This window comes from Penicillium crustosum (assembly GCF_028827405.1).
Source record: "Penicillium crustosum strain IBT 35664 chromosome Unknown utg000004l_segment0_segment0, whole genome shotgun sequence".
Classification (NCBI taxonomy): domain Eukaryota; kingdom Fungi; phylum Ascomycota; class Eurotiomycetes; order Eurotiales; family Aspergillaceae; genus Penicillium; species Penicillium crustosum.
This window is the reverse complement of record NW_026623125.1, coordinates 4,097,237-4,113,339: the sequence shown is the minus strand read 5'-3', so window position 1 is coordinate 4,113,339 and position 16,103 is coordinate 4,097,237. Positions and strand designations below refer to the sequence as shown.

The 16,103-nt window shown below is 50.0% G+C and overlaps 7 protein-coding genes across 7 annotated transcripts; 3 read left to right on the top strand and 4 right to left on the bottom strand.

Moving 5' to 3' along the window:
• Positions 1-400: 400 nt before the first annotated feature.
• N7487_010605 (uncharacterized protein) lies at positions 401-619 on the bottom strand (the record flags this gene model as incomplete). The annotated part of the gene is made up of 1 exon (XM_056878335.1): positions 401-619. One exon carries the CDS (start codon positions 617-619, stop codon positions 401-403), a length of 219 nt encoding a protein of 72 aa, XP_056726915.1.
• Positions 620-689: 70 nt separating this feature from the next.
• N7487_010604 (putative protein kinase (Lkh1)) lies at positions 690-2,947 on the top strand (the record flags this gene model as incomplete). The annotated part of the gene is made up of 6 exons (XM_056878334.1): positions 690-1,496; positions 1,559-1,640; positions 1,696-2,043; positions 2,094-2,553; positions 2,603-2,690; positions 2,753-2,947. The coding sequence occupies 6 exons, from the start codon at positions 690-692 to the stop codon at positions 2,945-2,947; spliced, it is 1,980 nt and encodes a 659-aa protein (XP_056726914.1).
• Positions 2,948-3,888: 941 nt separating this feature from the next.
• N7487_010603 (amidase) lies at positions 3,889-5,462 on the top strand (the record flags this gene model as incomplete). The annotated part of the gene is made up of 2 exons (XM_056878333.1): positions 3,889-5,260; positions 5,311-5,462. The coding sequence occupies 2 exons, from the start codon at positions 3,889-3,891 to the stop codon at positions 5,460-5,462; spliced, it is 1,524 nt and encodes a 507-aa protein (XP_056726913.1).
• A 116-nt stretch (positions 5,463-5,578) lies between these two features.
• N7487_010602 (sideroflexin family transporter) lies at positions 5,579-6,788 on the bottom strand (the record flags this gene model as incomplete). The annotated part of the gene is made up of 4 exons (XM_056878332.1): positions 5,579-6,265; positions 6,328-6,422; positions 6,478-6,611; positions 6,685-6,788. 4 exons carry the CDS (start codon positions 6,786-6,788, stop codon positions 5,579-5,581), a joined length of 1,020 nt encoding a protein of 339 aa, XP_056726912.1.
• A 1,190-nt stretch (positions 6,789-7,978) lies between these two features.
• Positions 7,979-9,280, top strand: N7487_010601 (uncharacterized protein; the record flags this gene model as incomplete). The annotated part of the gene is made up of 1 exon (XM_056878331.1): positions 7,979-9,280. The coding sequence occupies one exon, from the start codon at positions 7,979-7,981 to the stop codon at positions 9,278-9,280; it is 1,302 nt and encodes a 433-aa protein (XP_056726911.1).
• A 614-nt stretch (positions 9,281-9,894) lies between these two features.
• N7487_010600 (S9 family peptidase) lies at positions 9,895-11,883 on the bottom strand (the record flags this gene model as incomplete). The annotated part of the gene is made up of 1 exon (XM_056878330.1): positions 9,895-11,883. One exon carries the CDS (start codon positions 11,881-11,883, stop codon positions 9,895-9,897), a length of 1,989 nt encoding a protein of 662 aa, XP_056726910.1.
• Positions 11,884-12,984: 1,101 nt separating this feature from the next.
• Positions 12,985-15,267, bottom strand: N7487_010599 (PHD finger domain protein; the record flags this gene model as incomplete). The annotated part of the gene is made up of 2 exons (XM_056878329.1): positions 12,985-13,171; positions 13,229-15,267. 2 exons carry the CDS (start codon positions 15,265-15,267, stop codon positions 12,985-12,987), a joined length of 2,226 nt encoding a protein of 741 aa, XP_056726909.1.
• Positions 15,268-16,103: the final 836 nt, after the last annotated feature.

Here is a 16,103-nt window from a genome sequence, read left to right as displayed (position 1 = left end):
GTGTTGGAATGAGGAGATCATATCCTTTCTCCCTAGAGGCGCATGGACCTCTCTAGGTTGAGGTTTTCCCATTGCGCATGTATAGACTAGGCAAATAACGCATAACATGCGTATAACATGTGTATTTAATCAGTTAGGGAGTTGAATTAGGTCTACAAAACGAAGAATATAAAAATTAATAAGACTAATTAAGTATATTCCAGGCAACGAATTAGAATTATAACGAAGATCATAAGAATTCATAGGCCAAAATGTAAAATCCCAGGTTGATCGGCAACGGGTCCCATCTCTCCGACTCTTCCATCATCACTCATCTTTGCCTCCAGGCCCTTCCCTCCCCACCTCGTTTACCACAGATGTCGCCAAGTCCTCCAATGATCTTTGCTTCACTTCCTTGTCTTCAAATTGTCGAGGAAATGCAACGCATTTGATACTGTCTATCCCCCTCTCTCACCGACCGCCTCAGCCCGTCATCTTCACGTCTCCAGAGAATCTCCTTCCGGACACGCTTGTCAACCTCAATCTCTGTCGGCTTGGTTCCTCTCTGGCTGGCTAGTCCTGCCTTGAGATCTCCATCTCCACCGAGGAAGCGTGACGCGCGAAATCGACTATCGGTCATAAATTAGACCAATCTTCTCTTCTCTCCACAACCTTCATACCGTTCGTGTGACGGGATACCTTCGTGCACAATGTCCACCCCGTCCACAGCTACTGCAACACATCCTTCTCATCATCAGGGTTACGGATATCCTCACCACCCTTCGTATCAACCGAATACCTCCTACCCGACTTCGACTACGGCCGCAGGACCTCGCCTCGCGAACCCCTACGCCATTTCTGTCGCCTCTCCGACAACGACCACCCTTCCCTACACGCAACCGCCGAGAATGCCCCCCGCGACAACAACTCCGTCGGCTATGACCCACCAGAGTGGCTCCAGCGCCGCTCCCTCTGTTGGGAGTCGGAGAAAGAAACCAGACTGGACCGAGTTCTACAAGAATGGTCTTCCCAAGGAAGTCATTGTGATCGATGACAGTCCCGGTCCAGAACCATCCAATGGTGCCCCGGCTCCTCCTGCAACTACATCTGCCAGACCACCTCCTGCGGCTCCCCAGCCCGCTGGAAAGAGGAGACGGACGGGGATTGAAACTGCCTATGACCTGGGCCACTATGACCGCCCGTCATTTTCAATCAATCCCCAACATTACGGCGAGGAATCCTCTGCCACGTCCTTATCGACCGATCGAACCGCATCTTTACACACAACAGCCCCAACTTCGCTTGGTTCACAGGGCAGTTCGGGGGCGGCGAGCAATGGTGTATACTATGATGATGGCTCTGTCGGTCAGAAGCGGAAACGTGCCACTCGGAAATCCACCCGCGACGAACAGAAGCGACGAGAGCTAGAGACCGCAGGCGACGCTTTCCTGAGTTATGTCCCACCTCCGAAGCCGCCGATCAAAGCAAAGGATGTACCTGTGCCGGTTGTTCGCGATGTGAGTGTTTTGTCTTATCCATTTCGTTCGTGCGAATCCACTGACAAGATTTGCTCGATCAGTACACCAGTTCCCAGAACAAGAAGTTTGACGATGACGATGGCCATTACATTGTCACGCCCGACACCCCATTGACAGATCGATGTAAGTAACAAGAGATATCTCTAGTATCTTGTTGACTATGCTAACTTCTTTCGAGATTCTGTGATCAAACTTCTAGGGCAAGGCACGTTTGGCAAAGTTGTCGAAGCCTATGACAAGCAGCGCAAGGCTCGCTGTGCAGTCAAAATCATTCGCTCGATCCAAAAGTATCGTGACGCATCTCGAATCGAGCTGCGAGTCCTGTCAACCCTGGCTTCTAACGACAAAAGCAACCGCAACAAATGTATCCACCTTCGGGACTGCTTCGACTTCCGGAATCACATTTGCATTGTCACCGACTTACTAGGACAAAGCGTATTCGATTTCCTAAAGGGGAATGGCTTTGTGCCGTTCCCGAGCAGTCAGATCCAACAGTTTGCCCGGCAGCTGTTCACAAGTGTTGCCTGTATGTTCTTCATCTCTTTATACCTATCTCTCAGACCACTGACCTATTAGTCCTTCATGACCTAAACCTTATCCATACCGACCTCAAACCCGAAAACATCCTCCTCGTCAGCAACGCCTATCAAACCTTCACTTACAACCGCACCATACCATCCTCTTCTCACGCCACAGCTCGCAACGCGCGGCAACGCCGCGTTCTCCTCGATGGTGAAATAAGACTCATTGACTTCGGTTCGGCGACCTTCGATGACGAATACCACTCATCTGTCGTCTCCACTCGTCACTACCGGGCCCCCGAAATTATATTAAACCTGGGCTGGAGTTTCCCATGTGATATCTGGAGTATTGGGTGTATCCTGGTGGAATTCTTCACTGGGGATGCCCTGTTCCAGACACATGACAACCTGGAACACCTGGCGATGATGGAATCCGTCATTGGCAATCGAATCGACACCGCTTTGGTGAAGAAAGTCATGGCAGGCCGAGGTGGTAGTAGCAACTCTGCTTCCAAGTAAATATGGCCCCTCCAATTCTTCTGTGACAGTGACTAACTTTACTAGGTATTTCAACCGAAGCAAGATCGACTATCCCAACACTGAAACAACTCGGGCTTCGCGGAAGTATGTGCGTGCGATGAAATCTTTGACAGTAAGTGTTTCGCATATCTATCTGCCTGTGGGACTTTCTTTAACCGATTTCGCCTACTATAGGAGTTCATCCCTACCAACACACCATTCAACCGTTCATTCCTGGACTTGCTTCAACAGATCTTTGTCTACGATCCTAAGAACCGCATCACTGCCAAGGAGGCATTGAAGCACCCGTGGTTCAAGGAGACACTGGTTGATGACGGCACAGAGGCTCACCGGATCGGCCAAGGATTGCATCGCCAAGGTCGCACCTAACCCTCACATCCAATTTGCACAGCTACAGCCAATACTCGGCTTTTTCAACAGCATCAGGAGGGAATTCACCGGCGTGAACAGGATCCAGCTACGGATAGAAGGCTCATATGTTGAGGGTAATTTTTTTCTCTATCGCGAATGGGACGGAATGGTGTTTGCACTTCGGAAAATCATGATCACGATGTTTTGTTTTTTTTTCTTTCTCTTTTTAATTTCTTTTCGGTCCCTGGGCTTTTTTTTCCGCCACCTCGACTCCTGCAGGTGGTACCTCATGCAGGCTTCGGCTGTCTTTGTGACACCACATGGCAGGGGCATTGGACCCTTGACCCTTGACCCTTGAGCAACCGCAATCGCTGCATGTATCCTTGAGGGACCCATCCCCCTGACGCCACCCGGTCTTACTTTTATTTGCTTTTATCTATCCTTCTATCCCATTCTTAAAGGCGCCGGTTACATGTTATTCTGCTTTGTCCTGTTTATGGAATCCGGCTTTGGGGGCCCTGGAGGGTTTAGGTTAAGTCTGGATGATTATACCATTTGATTGTTTGTGGCGTCCATTTGTTAACCGTATGGTGTGTGTATATATGTGTTTCTTTCGCTTCAACTTCCTAATTCTGCTCAGCTCTGTACATGATGCTACCCCATTCGTCTCGGTTTCTTTTGTATACATCGGAGCGGAATAACCCGAAGCCGTGTCCACTGAGAGGGGTTATGCATCTATATCAAAGTGACAAGGTCACTTGTTCTGTTACATTTAACATTTCCAATCCAGGACCAAGACATACACATGTGCATTAGCAAAACTTGATTTCATCAACCAAATCCATGTATGGATGGGGTGCGTGGATTGAGTCAATCACCATATCAACATTCAGCAAACTTCAATACCAAATTCCCCCTCTATCCTCTCTCTATCCAATCCATGACTCAACATCAACACCATGGACTCTCCAGCGTGGCAAACAGAAGAGATGACAATCACCAAATTCCATGAACTACTCCGTATAGACCCCTCCGTCGGTCCGGAGCTGGTGAACAAATATCTCTCCGCAATCAAGCAACACGACGGGGCCCTCAAATCCCTCATCGTAATAAACAGCGCAGCCCTAGAGACCGCTATAGAAAAAGCCGCCGAAACACTCACATTCAACCAAACCAACAAGTCATATCCACCATTACACAGCGTGCCCATAATCCTAAAAGACAACTACAGCACATCAGATCTACCAACAAGCGCAGGCGTTCAAGCCCTCAAAAACCTACAAACAAAAGAAGACAGCGAAGTCGTCTCCAAGCTACGCGCCGCAGGAGCAATAATCCTAGCAAAAGCCAACCTCCACGAATTCGCTTTACAAGGAATAACCCTCTCCTCGCTCGGCGGACAAACGCTGAACCCATACGACAAGACCCGCACACCAGGCGGATCCTCCGGCGGGACAGGCGCAGCGCTAGCGGCGAATTTCGGGCTCGCGGGGTGCGGGACAGACACAATGAACTCGCTGCGATCACCTGCGTCTGCGTGTGGGATTGTGGGGTTCAGACCGTCCACGGGGAGGGTATCCTGTGCTGGGATTGTACCTGTTTCGCGGACGCAGGATGTTGCTGGGCCGATGGGGAGGAGTGTTGGGGATGTGAGGATTATGTATGAGGTTATGAAGGGGCCGGATGGGGGAGAGGTAGGGTCTTTGGAGGTGGTGCCTGAACGGATACGGAGCGGTCGTCAAGTTCGAATTGGAATTTTAGAGGATTATTTCCAGCCTGAAGCTCATGGAGATGGAAGTGCGGAATCGGAGTATATCGCTGAGAACCAGATCGTGCAGGATATTATCCGGTCGAGTTTGGATTCGATATGTGAACAAGATGTGAATATTACCTTGGTATCTATCGACCCATCTAGTCACCCGGACTGGAGTTATGGAGCCATGTTTGCGAAGGGGGATACACAGGCTTTTGAATTCAAGCACTGTCTCGACGAATTCCTGCAGTCGCCATTTGTTTCGTCGACACCGCACCGATCACTGAAATCTATTTCCCAGAGCGGCGAGATTGATCAACAAGCCATGACGCATGTTTTCTCTGCAGCGCTGGAAGATCCCGAGACATTTTCATTGACGAGCGAGGCATATCGAAGTCGGCTAGAGTATATTTCTGCTCTCAAACAGTCTGTAAAGCAATGTTTCGATAGATATGATATCGACGTGCTGGTATATCCACACCAGAGACAGCTCCCTGTGAAGATCGGCGCGAAGATGCAGTTGGGGCGGAATGGTGTTTTGGCTGCGTTGACGGGGAGGCCTGCTATCTGCATTCCCGGTAGGTGATTCCATTCGATGTTTAGAATTGGACTAATGTGGAGAATGCAGCTGGGCGGAGCCCTACGACTGCGTCTGCTGTGCTTGGTGTTCCTGTTGGATTGGAGCTAATGGGTCGGCGTTGGGGGGATGATGAATTGCTTGATATTGCAGAGCGGGCTGAGAGGATTCTTAAGGGTAGAGCGGTACCTGCTCTATATTGAGTGGCTTATAACGGACAACAGTATTGACATTTAAACGGAAACCGGGTCTATATAATTCTCTGACCTATGCAAAGACAATGTAATATGCACGCTGCGAAACGCCGAAAATCCCAAACTTACATCCCGCGATTGAACTCCACCATGCCGAGATCACCGCCACGACCCCGGAACTCCTCTTCAAGGCTATCGACACTGATAGCCTGGCGAGACGGGAACGCAGCGAGCGCAAGCGGCAGGGCAAAGATGGAAGTACCCAGAATCAGCGCCAAGTTAATGGGCATGACCATGCGGGGACGGGCACGGAGCCAGTTCGTCTTCTCGAGACGAACGAGGATCAGCGGCGGTAGGACCATGATAGGTGTAGCGTTCAGGACACGGGAGATAGCCGTCTCACCGACGGCGATGGTAGCAGCCTTCTTGCTCTTTCCGATGCTCTGGACTGGCTCAGCGTCCTCGCTGAGCTCACGCTTGGCACGCTCGGCCTCTGACAGGACGGGGTAGATATCAATACCCTGACGGATCTCCTCGCCGCGCATGAGGAAGACGTTCAGGGCGGAGGCGGAGGCGACAGCGGCGAAGGGGACGAGACGGGAGAGGATGAGGCGAGTGTTTGGGGTGATGCTCTTGAGGCGGGGGACGAGGGCGTTCAGGCCGACAGCGACGGAGCAGGAGGCCGAGACGGCCATGAGGTAAGACTTGCCGATTTGCGACAAGGAGAGGGGGGTAGATTTGTTTGCGTTTGCGTTGTTGACGGCGACGTTGAGGGACTGGTTACCGATTTGCCAGAGCAGGGTGCCGGTTGTCTATATTGTCAGTATATTGTCCCGGAGTATATATTTTTAGATATGTGTAGAGAGGCGCTCACCTTCAATCCTGGGGTCAACATGCCTGCTGTGACGACCAAGTTTGTGAGCACGTAGCATGACATGCGGAAAGGCAAGAAAACGGGCGTTCCAGTATCTGGTCGGTCATGAGTTAGCTAATGGCTATTTGATCAGATTGAACAAGTCCATACCAGGGTGCAATGTCGCATCGACCACTTTCTTCGCCGACCACAACTCCGGAGTCATGCCCGGGATGCGGTTCTGCTTGTAAGAAGCAATGAGGCTTTTGGCACTTTCAAGACCGGTGGGCGAAACAAATAGGGTCCTAATATTATGGCATAATTAGTATATGCTGGACAACCCTCTCAGTATGACCAATCTCTTCTCTGTGAACTTACCGAGGATCAGAAATGTCGGCGGCGTGGCGCACGCGACCCCAATAGGTCTTCAGGTCATATTGCGATGGGGGAAGGTCCCGGCTGCCAGGAAGAGAGGCAGACATTGGAGCGACTGGATGACGAAGCACAAACTGGAATGAGACCAAAGAGAATGAACGGCGCGCAACAAAAAAGAGGGAGGGCACTCTGACTCCGCGGGGGAGAAAAGCACTTTTTGATAAAAAGGGCGGTGAGCCGATAAGTGTGGGTGGGCCAATCAGAGTGCAGCCAGATCTATACAATGTCCGGTACCTGAAAGAGATTTCTTTCTCTGTTTTTTTTAGAAAGGGACTACTCCAGGCACAGTGAGGTTCAGTCAATTACCTACGTGGGAGGCTAAGCATAAAATCAAGCGATCAAGGAAGAGGGAGCGATGGGTTATTGTGAAAGTAAATCAGCCGGGTTTTCTCAGGGTTAGGAAGACAACCCGGGCCGGCTCCTCTCCCGAGACCGGTTCGCTACCCCGATATGCGGGGAGTTCTGCAGTTCTACATACAGAATATGAGGACCTGTGAAATCGACGAAAATGACAGCTTTTGACGCCAGAAACGGCTTTCCACCCGTAATTTTGTACGAGTCGGTGCTTCATCGCTTACTTAATCAGGGTTCTCCTGGAGAACCCCACAATTAACACTAAGGCTCTTATAAAAGACTAGGCTAATTAGTATAATTCAAATCTATTCGAAATTGGAGGGTTTTACTATATATGCCAAAATTAGAGATTTTAATAGGGGGTATAAGACAAGTTCTATAAGGGGGATGTTAAATGCATCAGGCATAACATTTGGTAAAAAATAGCTAGGCTCATAGCTCAGATCTAAGTTCTATAAAGAGTTTATCAAAGAACCAGAAAGACTTAATGTAACATCGTTCTTGAAAGGGCATGCTGTAGAAACATTGGACATCACAGCAGAAGATCAAACTTAAAAGGAGGCAGATGTAATTCCTCCGAACAGTTCGGCATTACTACGGAGTAATTACCCCTTCGATAGACCAATACTGCAGCCCTACCGGAGCTCGGTCACAGGCAACCCTAGTGCGTTTCACTGTGAGTCCCGTTTCACAGGGACCAGCTGTAGTCTGTCAAAAGCTCTTGGCGTTGCCAATATATCACAAACTCTTGGCGCGGTTCGACACTGAAACAATCCTGCGCAATAATATGCCCGTCTTGGCGAATTTGGCCCTCGCTATATATATATGCACGATGAAGCCCAGTAGACTACATACCAGTAACCAGTGAACATCAATTACCACCATGTCCCCATCCAAATACGCGGCAGCGGCCCTCTTCGCCGCCAACGCCCTCGCAACCCCAAACCCCCAAGCCTCCACCACTCCCAGTGCTGCAAGCACGGAACCTTCAGAGTTCACAGCAAACCCCAATGTTGGTGCCGGTGGCAACACGTTCACCGACTCGCACCGGTTTAGAGTTTACAGCGCAACCGGTGACGAAGCAGACAAAACCCTCCAGATGCTCGAGTCTGCATATACTTGCTTCGTCACCGACCTCGGATGGCGCTCCTCCGGTCTCTCGTACAACTCTGACTCCGACACTGCGGATGTCTGGTATAAGGAGAACATATACTCCGTTGATTCGCTCGGCAGCGCTGCAGGCGTCATGGGCTCAGACCCGGAGACAGGCCTCAGCTTCGTGCAGGTCGTGAACACCTACCTTACCGATCCGTCGGTTACGGTCCATGAATACGGACATGCCCTTACGTATCACGCGCAGAACTGGGTCGACCAGACTGCCACAGGGGCTTGGTGGGAGCCACTGGCGAATTGGTTCGCAGATACGTGGATGACGTCTGACCTTTGCGCGAGTGCGCGAGAGAAGTATTCCCAACAAGCGGGGAATAGTATCATCGAGCTTAAGAAGGTCATTGGGGATAGCCACCAGGTCATTGTGGATGGAAGTGTGGATTCCGGCAATTATTACCAGAGCTGGCCTATCTTGTCCTACTTGACGAATAACCCGGATAACTTTACCGGGTTGGGCCAGGATGCGGTGCTCAGATTGAATCTGGAGTATGAAGTTGGGAGTAACGAGACGCCGCTGCACACGTTGCAGAGGCTGCTCGGGACTCGGGCGACGGTTCAGCAGGTTGTCGGGAGATACTGGGCGCATATGGCGTATGTGGACATTGGACATGAGGCTGCGAACCGGGCGTTCTTGGAACAAAGGGAGACTCTGAGCTATGAGAATCTGGACGGCAGTGGACAGAGCTATACTGTGAAGGCTGCCCGGCAGCCGCAGTACTTTGGGGCGAATATTAACCCAATTCAAGTCTCTGGTGACGGGAGTGTGAGTGTCACTGTGAAGTCGAACTCGGCGTTTACCTCGACACTGGCCGTGAGGAACAAGGATAGTGGGGTGGTGAGATACGTTGATCTAGAGAATGGCAGTGGTGAGGTGACTGTTGGTGGGAGTGAGGAGGCCAGCCTTGTTGTTGTGAATACGCCAGCGGAGTTGATCCAGTATGATCCGTTTAAGTTGTCTAGCGAGGCCACGTCTGGGTTGGACTATACTGTACAGATCACTGGAGGGAGCTTTTAGGGTACCTCGGTGATAGCGATCTCTGAACTTGTTGGTAGTTGGCGTTCCGGTGTAAATAGTTGAGTATAGCTCTATTACAGAATAAAAATAACACAAAAATGCATATGGCTACGAAGCCTGTCTAATTTGGAAAACCCACCGATTTTTGCCACTTATGAGTTGAGCCATACTGTATACATATCTCTCATGAATATTGACGGGTACGTCGAAACTCGTTTTCTGTCGCCCCCCAGTCATTCAGGTTCCGCTGCTAGACTCTCGACGCATTTTCCCTCTTTTTTTCTTGACTCAATTGGGTAATGCTAATGCCCTGGGTGCCTTGCTAATCTCAACTGCTTCAGAAAAAAGGTGAATGACTATGAACTAAAGGACAAATGATCAAAAAAGAAGCACAGACTTCAGAGCCATCGGATAAATAAAGGTTGAAGAAGCAGAAAGAGAACTACTTGCAAGAGCTTCTCCTAATATTATCTTTAAAACAAATGCACTTCATTACATTTGAATCGAGTTTGTATACGGAAACGCTTTCGGTTATAAATTCGATAATCATGGTCCTTACACATATAACCAAGACCACACGTCTAAGAAGATGACATGCCGGACAACTCTCAAAATCACTGTAAATGCAGAGAACAGAACCTCCTCAGCCGCTCCCACATGTCTATGAGATGTCTCCGTTCACCGATGAGGTGTCCTTCTCGAGGATACGTCACCATGTCAACCGGCACATTGTTGCGAACACATGCACGATAGAACGCGATGGCTTGTTCCAAAGGCACACGCACGTCGTTCTCGCCATGAAGAATCAGGACCGGGGTCTTCACATTACGCATGTGCCATAATGCACTTGCCCTGCGGCCATTTGTGTCGCTGATCCACTGCTTCGAAGGGCTTGTCGAGTCTTCCCGGGGCCTTGAGTTCTCATCCACATCCACATCCCATGGAGCCCCGCTAGCTATTTCAGCTTGCATCGAGTAAGCATCGCTCATCATCGCCATAGAGTCCCAGTCTGTTATACCTGCCCCACATATAGCTCCTCGGAACTGGAAATCATCGCGGGTGACCGCAAAATAGGACAGGAATCCGCCCTGCGACCAACCGTCGATTACTACGCGCAAAGGGTCCACCCAGCCCCTAGCGATAGTGTATCGGAGGATGTCAATACAGTCCGTATAGTCGACTGTGCCGGCCCTTCCACGAGCGTAAGCCGCATGACTCTCGCCTCGACCACTCCCACCACGGTAGTTAGGGCAAAGAACAGCATAGCCCATAGAGACTAGTACCGGAACCTCGAGACAATGGCAGACGGCAAAGCCGGTGGTGATCCGCCAGTAGGGCCCTCCGTGCGGAATAAGAATCGTGGCTAGTGGACCGTCTTCAGGGTTATATTTAGAGGGAAAATATATCATTCCGTCGAGGTGGTAGCCATCTGTCGCGCGGGTTGAGATTGCCCTTGATTTGGATATGCTTAGGGCAGCGATAGAGGAGTTGTGAGCGGACAGTTTGACTGTACCTGCTGACTTGGAGATAGTAAAAACCTCTTCGGGATTTGACCCATCACCCTTCGTGGCCGCAACGATAGTATCATCTGAAGTCTTAAAGACGTCAAATGAAATCATCTCGCACTCATCGCTATACACCTTTGTACGAGTGCCGTCACTGCTGATTGAGTAAAACTCATCGGCTAGGTACCTCTGCAGACGGTAGGATAGACAAGATTGATTCCTCCGAATAGTGATGCAACAGTGCTCCTTATTGTCCTCTCTATGCTCTCTATACGACCCGTTCCCAATATCAAGTTCATATAATGAAAGCGAGGTCAAGACGTGAGTCGGGGAATGACCTGCAATAAAGTAGACGCCAGAGTCTCCCCATACGATCTGGCTGACTGGCCCGGGGAACTTGACAATTCTCTTAGGATCCGTTCCAGATTGAGAGATCGTCCAGATCTCTGTACCGTAAAACGAAGCGGAGTTGATATCGGGATCCCTATTTGCAACGAAGCAAATCTGTCGGGAGTTAGGGCTCCAAGTAAAGTCATGGACATGTCTATGACCTCCAACGACGGTGTCAATTTGGCTAGTTGCTATATGAGCAATTCTCAGGCGGTGGTATTCCAGGTCTTGCCCCCAGACTGTCGGGTCATCTTTCGCTTTCTCCTTTGCAACCTGCTCATCTGTCTTCTCGTCCGCGCTGGTAAAGGCGATACTGGTACCGGTGGAGTTCCATTGAAAGGCTTCAATTGGCTTCTCGTGGTCCACTGGCGTTATAGGATATGCTTCGCCACCCTCGACTGACAACACATATATTGCCGAGCCTTTTCCCGCCTGGTGTCGATCTGATTTGAATGCAATCATTGTTCCCGTAGGAGACCATTGGGGGTGTTCATCGTTGAATAGGCCTGAAGTGAACTGGCGACTGCTGTTTTCTTCGCCAACTTTGGCGATCCATAGTGCGGAGGTGGCATGCTTGCCCTTCTTGCTGTAAGCTTGCAACGTATAGGCAATTTGGGTCCCATCAGGGGAGATGCAAAGATCATGAGGAACTTGAAGGTCTGCGAGAGCCTCCAAGCGCACCTCGGACTTTTTGTAATCAGGGCCCATTTTCTTTTTTGTCTTGAGGATTAGCAAAAGAAATCCACAAGAGAGGAAATCTCCAGACGGTACGGGATACAAAGGATCAAATTTCGCTGCCTTGACCGGAAATAGCTCCGGAGTCCGGTGAAGTAGCCATACTTGAATGGTCTTAGGCAGTTGCTTGATTTTACCGATGCTCTCTCATCTACGGAGTACATGAGCACTCTGTAATCTAAAACTCATCGAAATAACGCGTTTTTAAACGTGATATATATTATTTGGTGCCAATTAGGCCTAATGGGCCTCTATGAAGGACCCGAAACCCCAGGTCTGATGCATGTGAAACCGTAGGACAGCGAACATGTTCCCCACTTGGTCCATGATGAGCGCCTTTTTCTAGATTGACTCCCCTGGTATAAGATCAGTTTATAACGAGAAGAAGTCTGTCACGGGTACTCATTCTAGGATGTGCTTAGTGCTTTGCTGAAACCATGACGGCTTATGGTTTACAGATGACTATGATTGAGCGAGACCGTTGACCTTCACACAGAACGCGATGGTGAGCTCGGCACCGTTGACACTCAGTGTTGTATGTCGGATAGATTCAAAATTTCGACTTCGTGGCAGCCCAATTCGTTGAATGAGGCCGTCGCTAAAGGGTTCTGTCGTGGATTATCGGATTGGTTGAAATATCTTGGACATGGAAAATAAATAATCAGTGGCGGCGCAGTCTAGTAGACTGGAATTCGGATTCTCGCTTAGTATGGGAGACAAAAAGGGGGGGCTATAGGTAGGCTGGAATACATCTGTTTGAGTAAATTGGAATTGTAACCGTGCTAAGCACTCAACACCATATCACGATAAAAGAAAATATGCGGAGAATTATAGAAATGATTCTATTCTGGTTTTGTCCAGGATTGTGAGGGAATAGTACATAGGTATCATAAGGGGGATAATGGGGTCTCAGAGGGGGTCCTGAGAAGGGCGAGTATGAGATGGGGCAGGGTGGCCCGGCTAATGCAGAGTATAAAAAAGCCCGGATGGAGGAAGAATCACACAAAAGAAATCAAGAGGCACCGGTCTTTCCAAAACATATATGCATCCAAGACGGCAGTCAACGCATCGAGGTTACCGAAGGCGGAATGACTTGTGGGCCAAGGGAGAGGGAGGGGCTTGCCCCGTGGGAACGTAAGTTGTTCGGGCACGGTTTTGGCGGGATGGTGTTTGAGCACAAAAGACGCAGACATAGACGGAGGGCAGGTTTGCACGCTCCAATCCAACGCATCTGGTATGTAGCCAGTGTGTACATGATTCACTGGGAAAGTTAGCACAATCAACTTTGGAATCAAGGCCGATGGAGACTGGGACTCACCATTGAATCATGAGATGGCCACCATTATCCATCGAGCGGCAGACACATCGTGTACCGTTGCTGGGGTTGCTGTGACGATCTGTACTGGGGGTTGCCAGGTCAGGGTCGGTCAAGGTTGTGGGAGAAGCATTGTGACGGGGATGTATGTCAAAATCACTGCCAAGGCGGGGTGGTGATGAGCGGAGATGAGTAAAGGTATGTGATGACCGAGAAAGTCGGTTTCCAAAAGCGCTTGTGGCAGGCCTTGGTCCCCGGCCACGTTCTTTAAGAACCTGTCGGAGCGCAGATTGAGCATCACCACTTTCGTCCTCCTCCCCGGGCAACAAGTCTGATGCTACGCTACTCCGAGTATATGTCGAGTCCGAGTGCAGCAGAGAGGAATGCCGTTTGGGTGTCCGCTTAATATCAGGAGATCCACGGTACGTTGCTCGCCCGCCTCCCCTAGAAGAGCCAGCCCAGGGTGACATCCGACCCGAGTGTGATGAGCCGACGGTGGAAGCATAGGAGCCCTTTGAAGGAGGCCGGGAACCTGAATCACTCCGGGATAGTGGACGCCTTGAGCTGTCATAAAGTGAAAAGGACGACTGAGCGCGATGCAACACGGGATATTCCGAGAACTCGGCTGGATCTGATTCACTCTCGGTTGTAGAGCCATCCAAATCAATCCCGGTCAGGGGATCAGTCAAGCCTGTAGAAGCCTCATTGAGTGGCTCCATTTCAGCCTTTGCACGACCATCTCGACCGATGCGAAGCACTACAGACGACGAGCGCGTCAAGGACCCGGTGGCTATCGAACTAGATCGTGTTAAGGGGGCTGGACGCATGGGCTTCGCTGGAGACGAACGCCCTTTACACGGGCTCTTTCGGATTCCGCTGGTAGATGCCATCAAGCCCCCAGATTGACTGACCTGCCGGGCTGAGCTAGACAGGCCGTTATGGGTCATACTACGGGTTAGAGCTGGTCGTATTCCCCTCGGTGTGTAATCGTCATCCTCCTCATCGCTCTCACTCTGGCTCTGGAAGGTAGTGAAAGGATCGGATCGGTGGCCATTTGGTGCCTGCAAACGGATAAGCTCCTCCCGCCTTGACTCTTCCGCCTGGTGGTGATAGGGCTGTCGAAGGCCACGAAGAGATCGTGTCTCTGGTGTCATTTGAGGGCCCCCGAATCTCCGAGCAGGGGAGCTGAGAAACAGAGCCGGATCCTCAGCCTTGGTGACCGGAAGCCGGGGAGAGGTCGAGAATGGCGCAGGAAATATGGCAGCATCAGTGGGTGGTGGTGCAGAAATTCCAAAACCGTTGCCATAGTCGGGAATTGAACCACTAATGGTTGGTAATTGGGGGATTTGATGTGCGTTTGTAAAGGCGGAAGTTTGACGAGCATTGAAATTGGTCTCGTTGCTAGGTAAGGGAACTTCGCTAGCTGTATTGTCTAGATCATGATCCCAAAATAGTCGTTGCTGTGGGAAGAAAGGCGAGCCCGTGGGATCCAATGAAGCCAGTTGAAAAAGATCGGGTGAAGATTGGAGGTTGCCGAACATTCGAGGGGACGCTCCAAGAAGACGACTGGGTGTTTCCAAATGTCCTCCCATGCCCGGCGTTGCTCCTTGTGTATGTCCATCGGGTTGGTCAAATTCGGGGATTTTTCGTCTTGATGCACTTGTCGGCGGCGGGGTTTGCATTGAGGCCGCTGACTTGGCCGACCCCACTGGCCGAGGGTAATCCTCGCTCATACTCGGAAGAGGCTTCACCGAGCGAATGCGTCTGGCCGTATCGGTCTGGTCCGAAGACCTCCCCCTGTAACCAGTTGTCTCCCCATTCTGACCTTTCAGTGAATTTGACGAGCCTAGACCGAACTTCTGGGGTGTGCGAAGGAGCTCCGGGCTGGAGGCATATGGATCGGAGGTATCCCAGGTCACCCGGGGGTCAAAAAAGCTGGATTCGAGTTTTGGGGTGTGAAACGAGTCGAAGGTGTTCGGAGTCCTCGTGGGAGTTTGAGGTTCACCGTTGGGATAGCTGAAGCTAAACATAAATGAATCCATGAGCGTCTTTTCATATAGACATGTGGTATAGATTGGTAAAAAAAAAAAGAATAGAAGACTACAAATGTGATACCCCCACACAAGGGGGTCTGTCAAGGGAGAATGCATACCTGTGGACAGGGTGATCCCAACTCATGTCAGCAACACAGACCCAGTAACCATTGAAGATCAAGCTGCCAGGCAACTTTAATTGATTGAGAATGATAGAGATTGGAGATAGCGAGTAAGATCATTAGTTAATTCATATTGTGTGTGTGAGTGTGTGTGTAGAGTTTATAAAGGGAGGAATGGGGTATTGGAAGGAGAGTCGGAGGGGAGAGAGATGTTTTCCTTTTGCTCTGTTTGTCGGTTTCTTTTTTTTTTCTTTCGCTCAAATGAAAAATACCTTTTTTTGAAATTCTTTTTTGTCTTTTTAATGTTTTTTTATCTTTTAATCTTTTTATTTCTTTTACGTGGGGACTCGGCTTTTTTTTATTTCTAACAGAATCCACTGATCCACAAGCTCTTTCATCTTCCGATCTTCAATGTTCCTAGTATGTACGACATCTGGAAGTATGTTGTGCTTCATGCAGGAACAGAATATTGAATACTGTGTTCAGTTCATCTAAGTTCAGTTATCAACCTTGAAAGGTCAAGAGTCAGACTTTCCCCTTGTCTGTCGATCTAGACCTGCAATAGTACTCCAAGGACAAGAGCCGTCGGGGATTCCGGTCCAGCCTTTCTAGGCAGTGAGATCAAAGACCAATCTCACCAATGACGACATGTGAGCTGTGGAGCCTCCGAACATGCGATATAAGCTGTGTCTAATGTTGTACTTTGTATGTGGTATGGAGGAG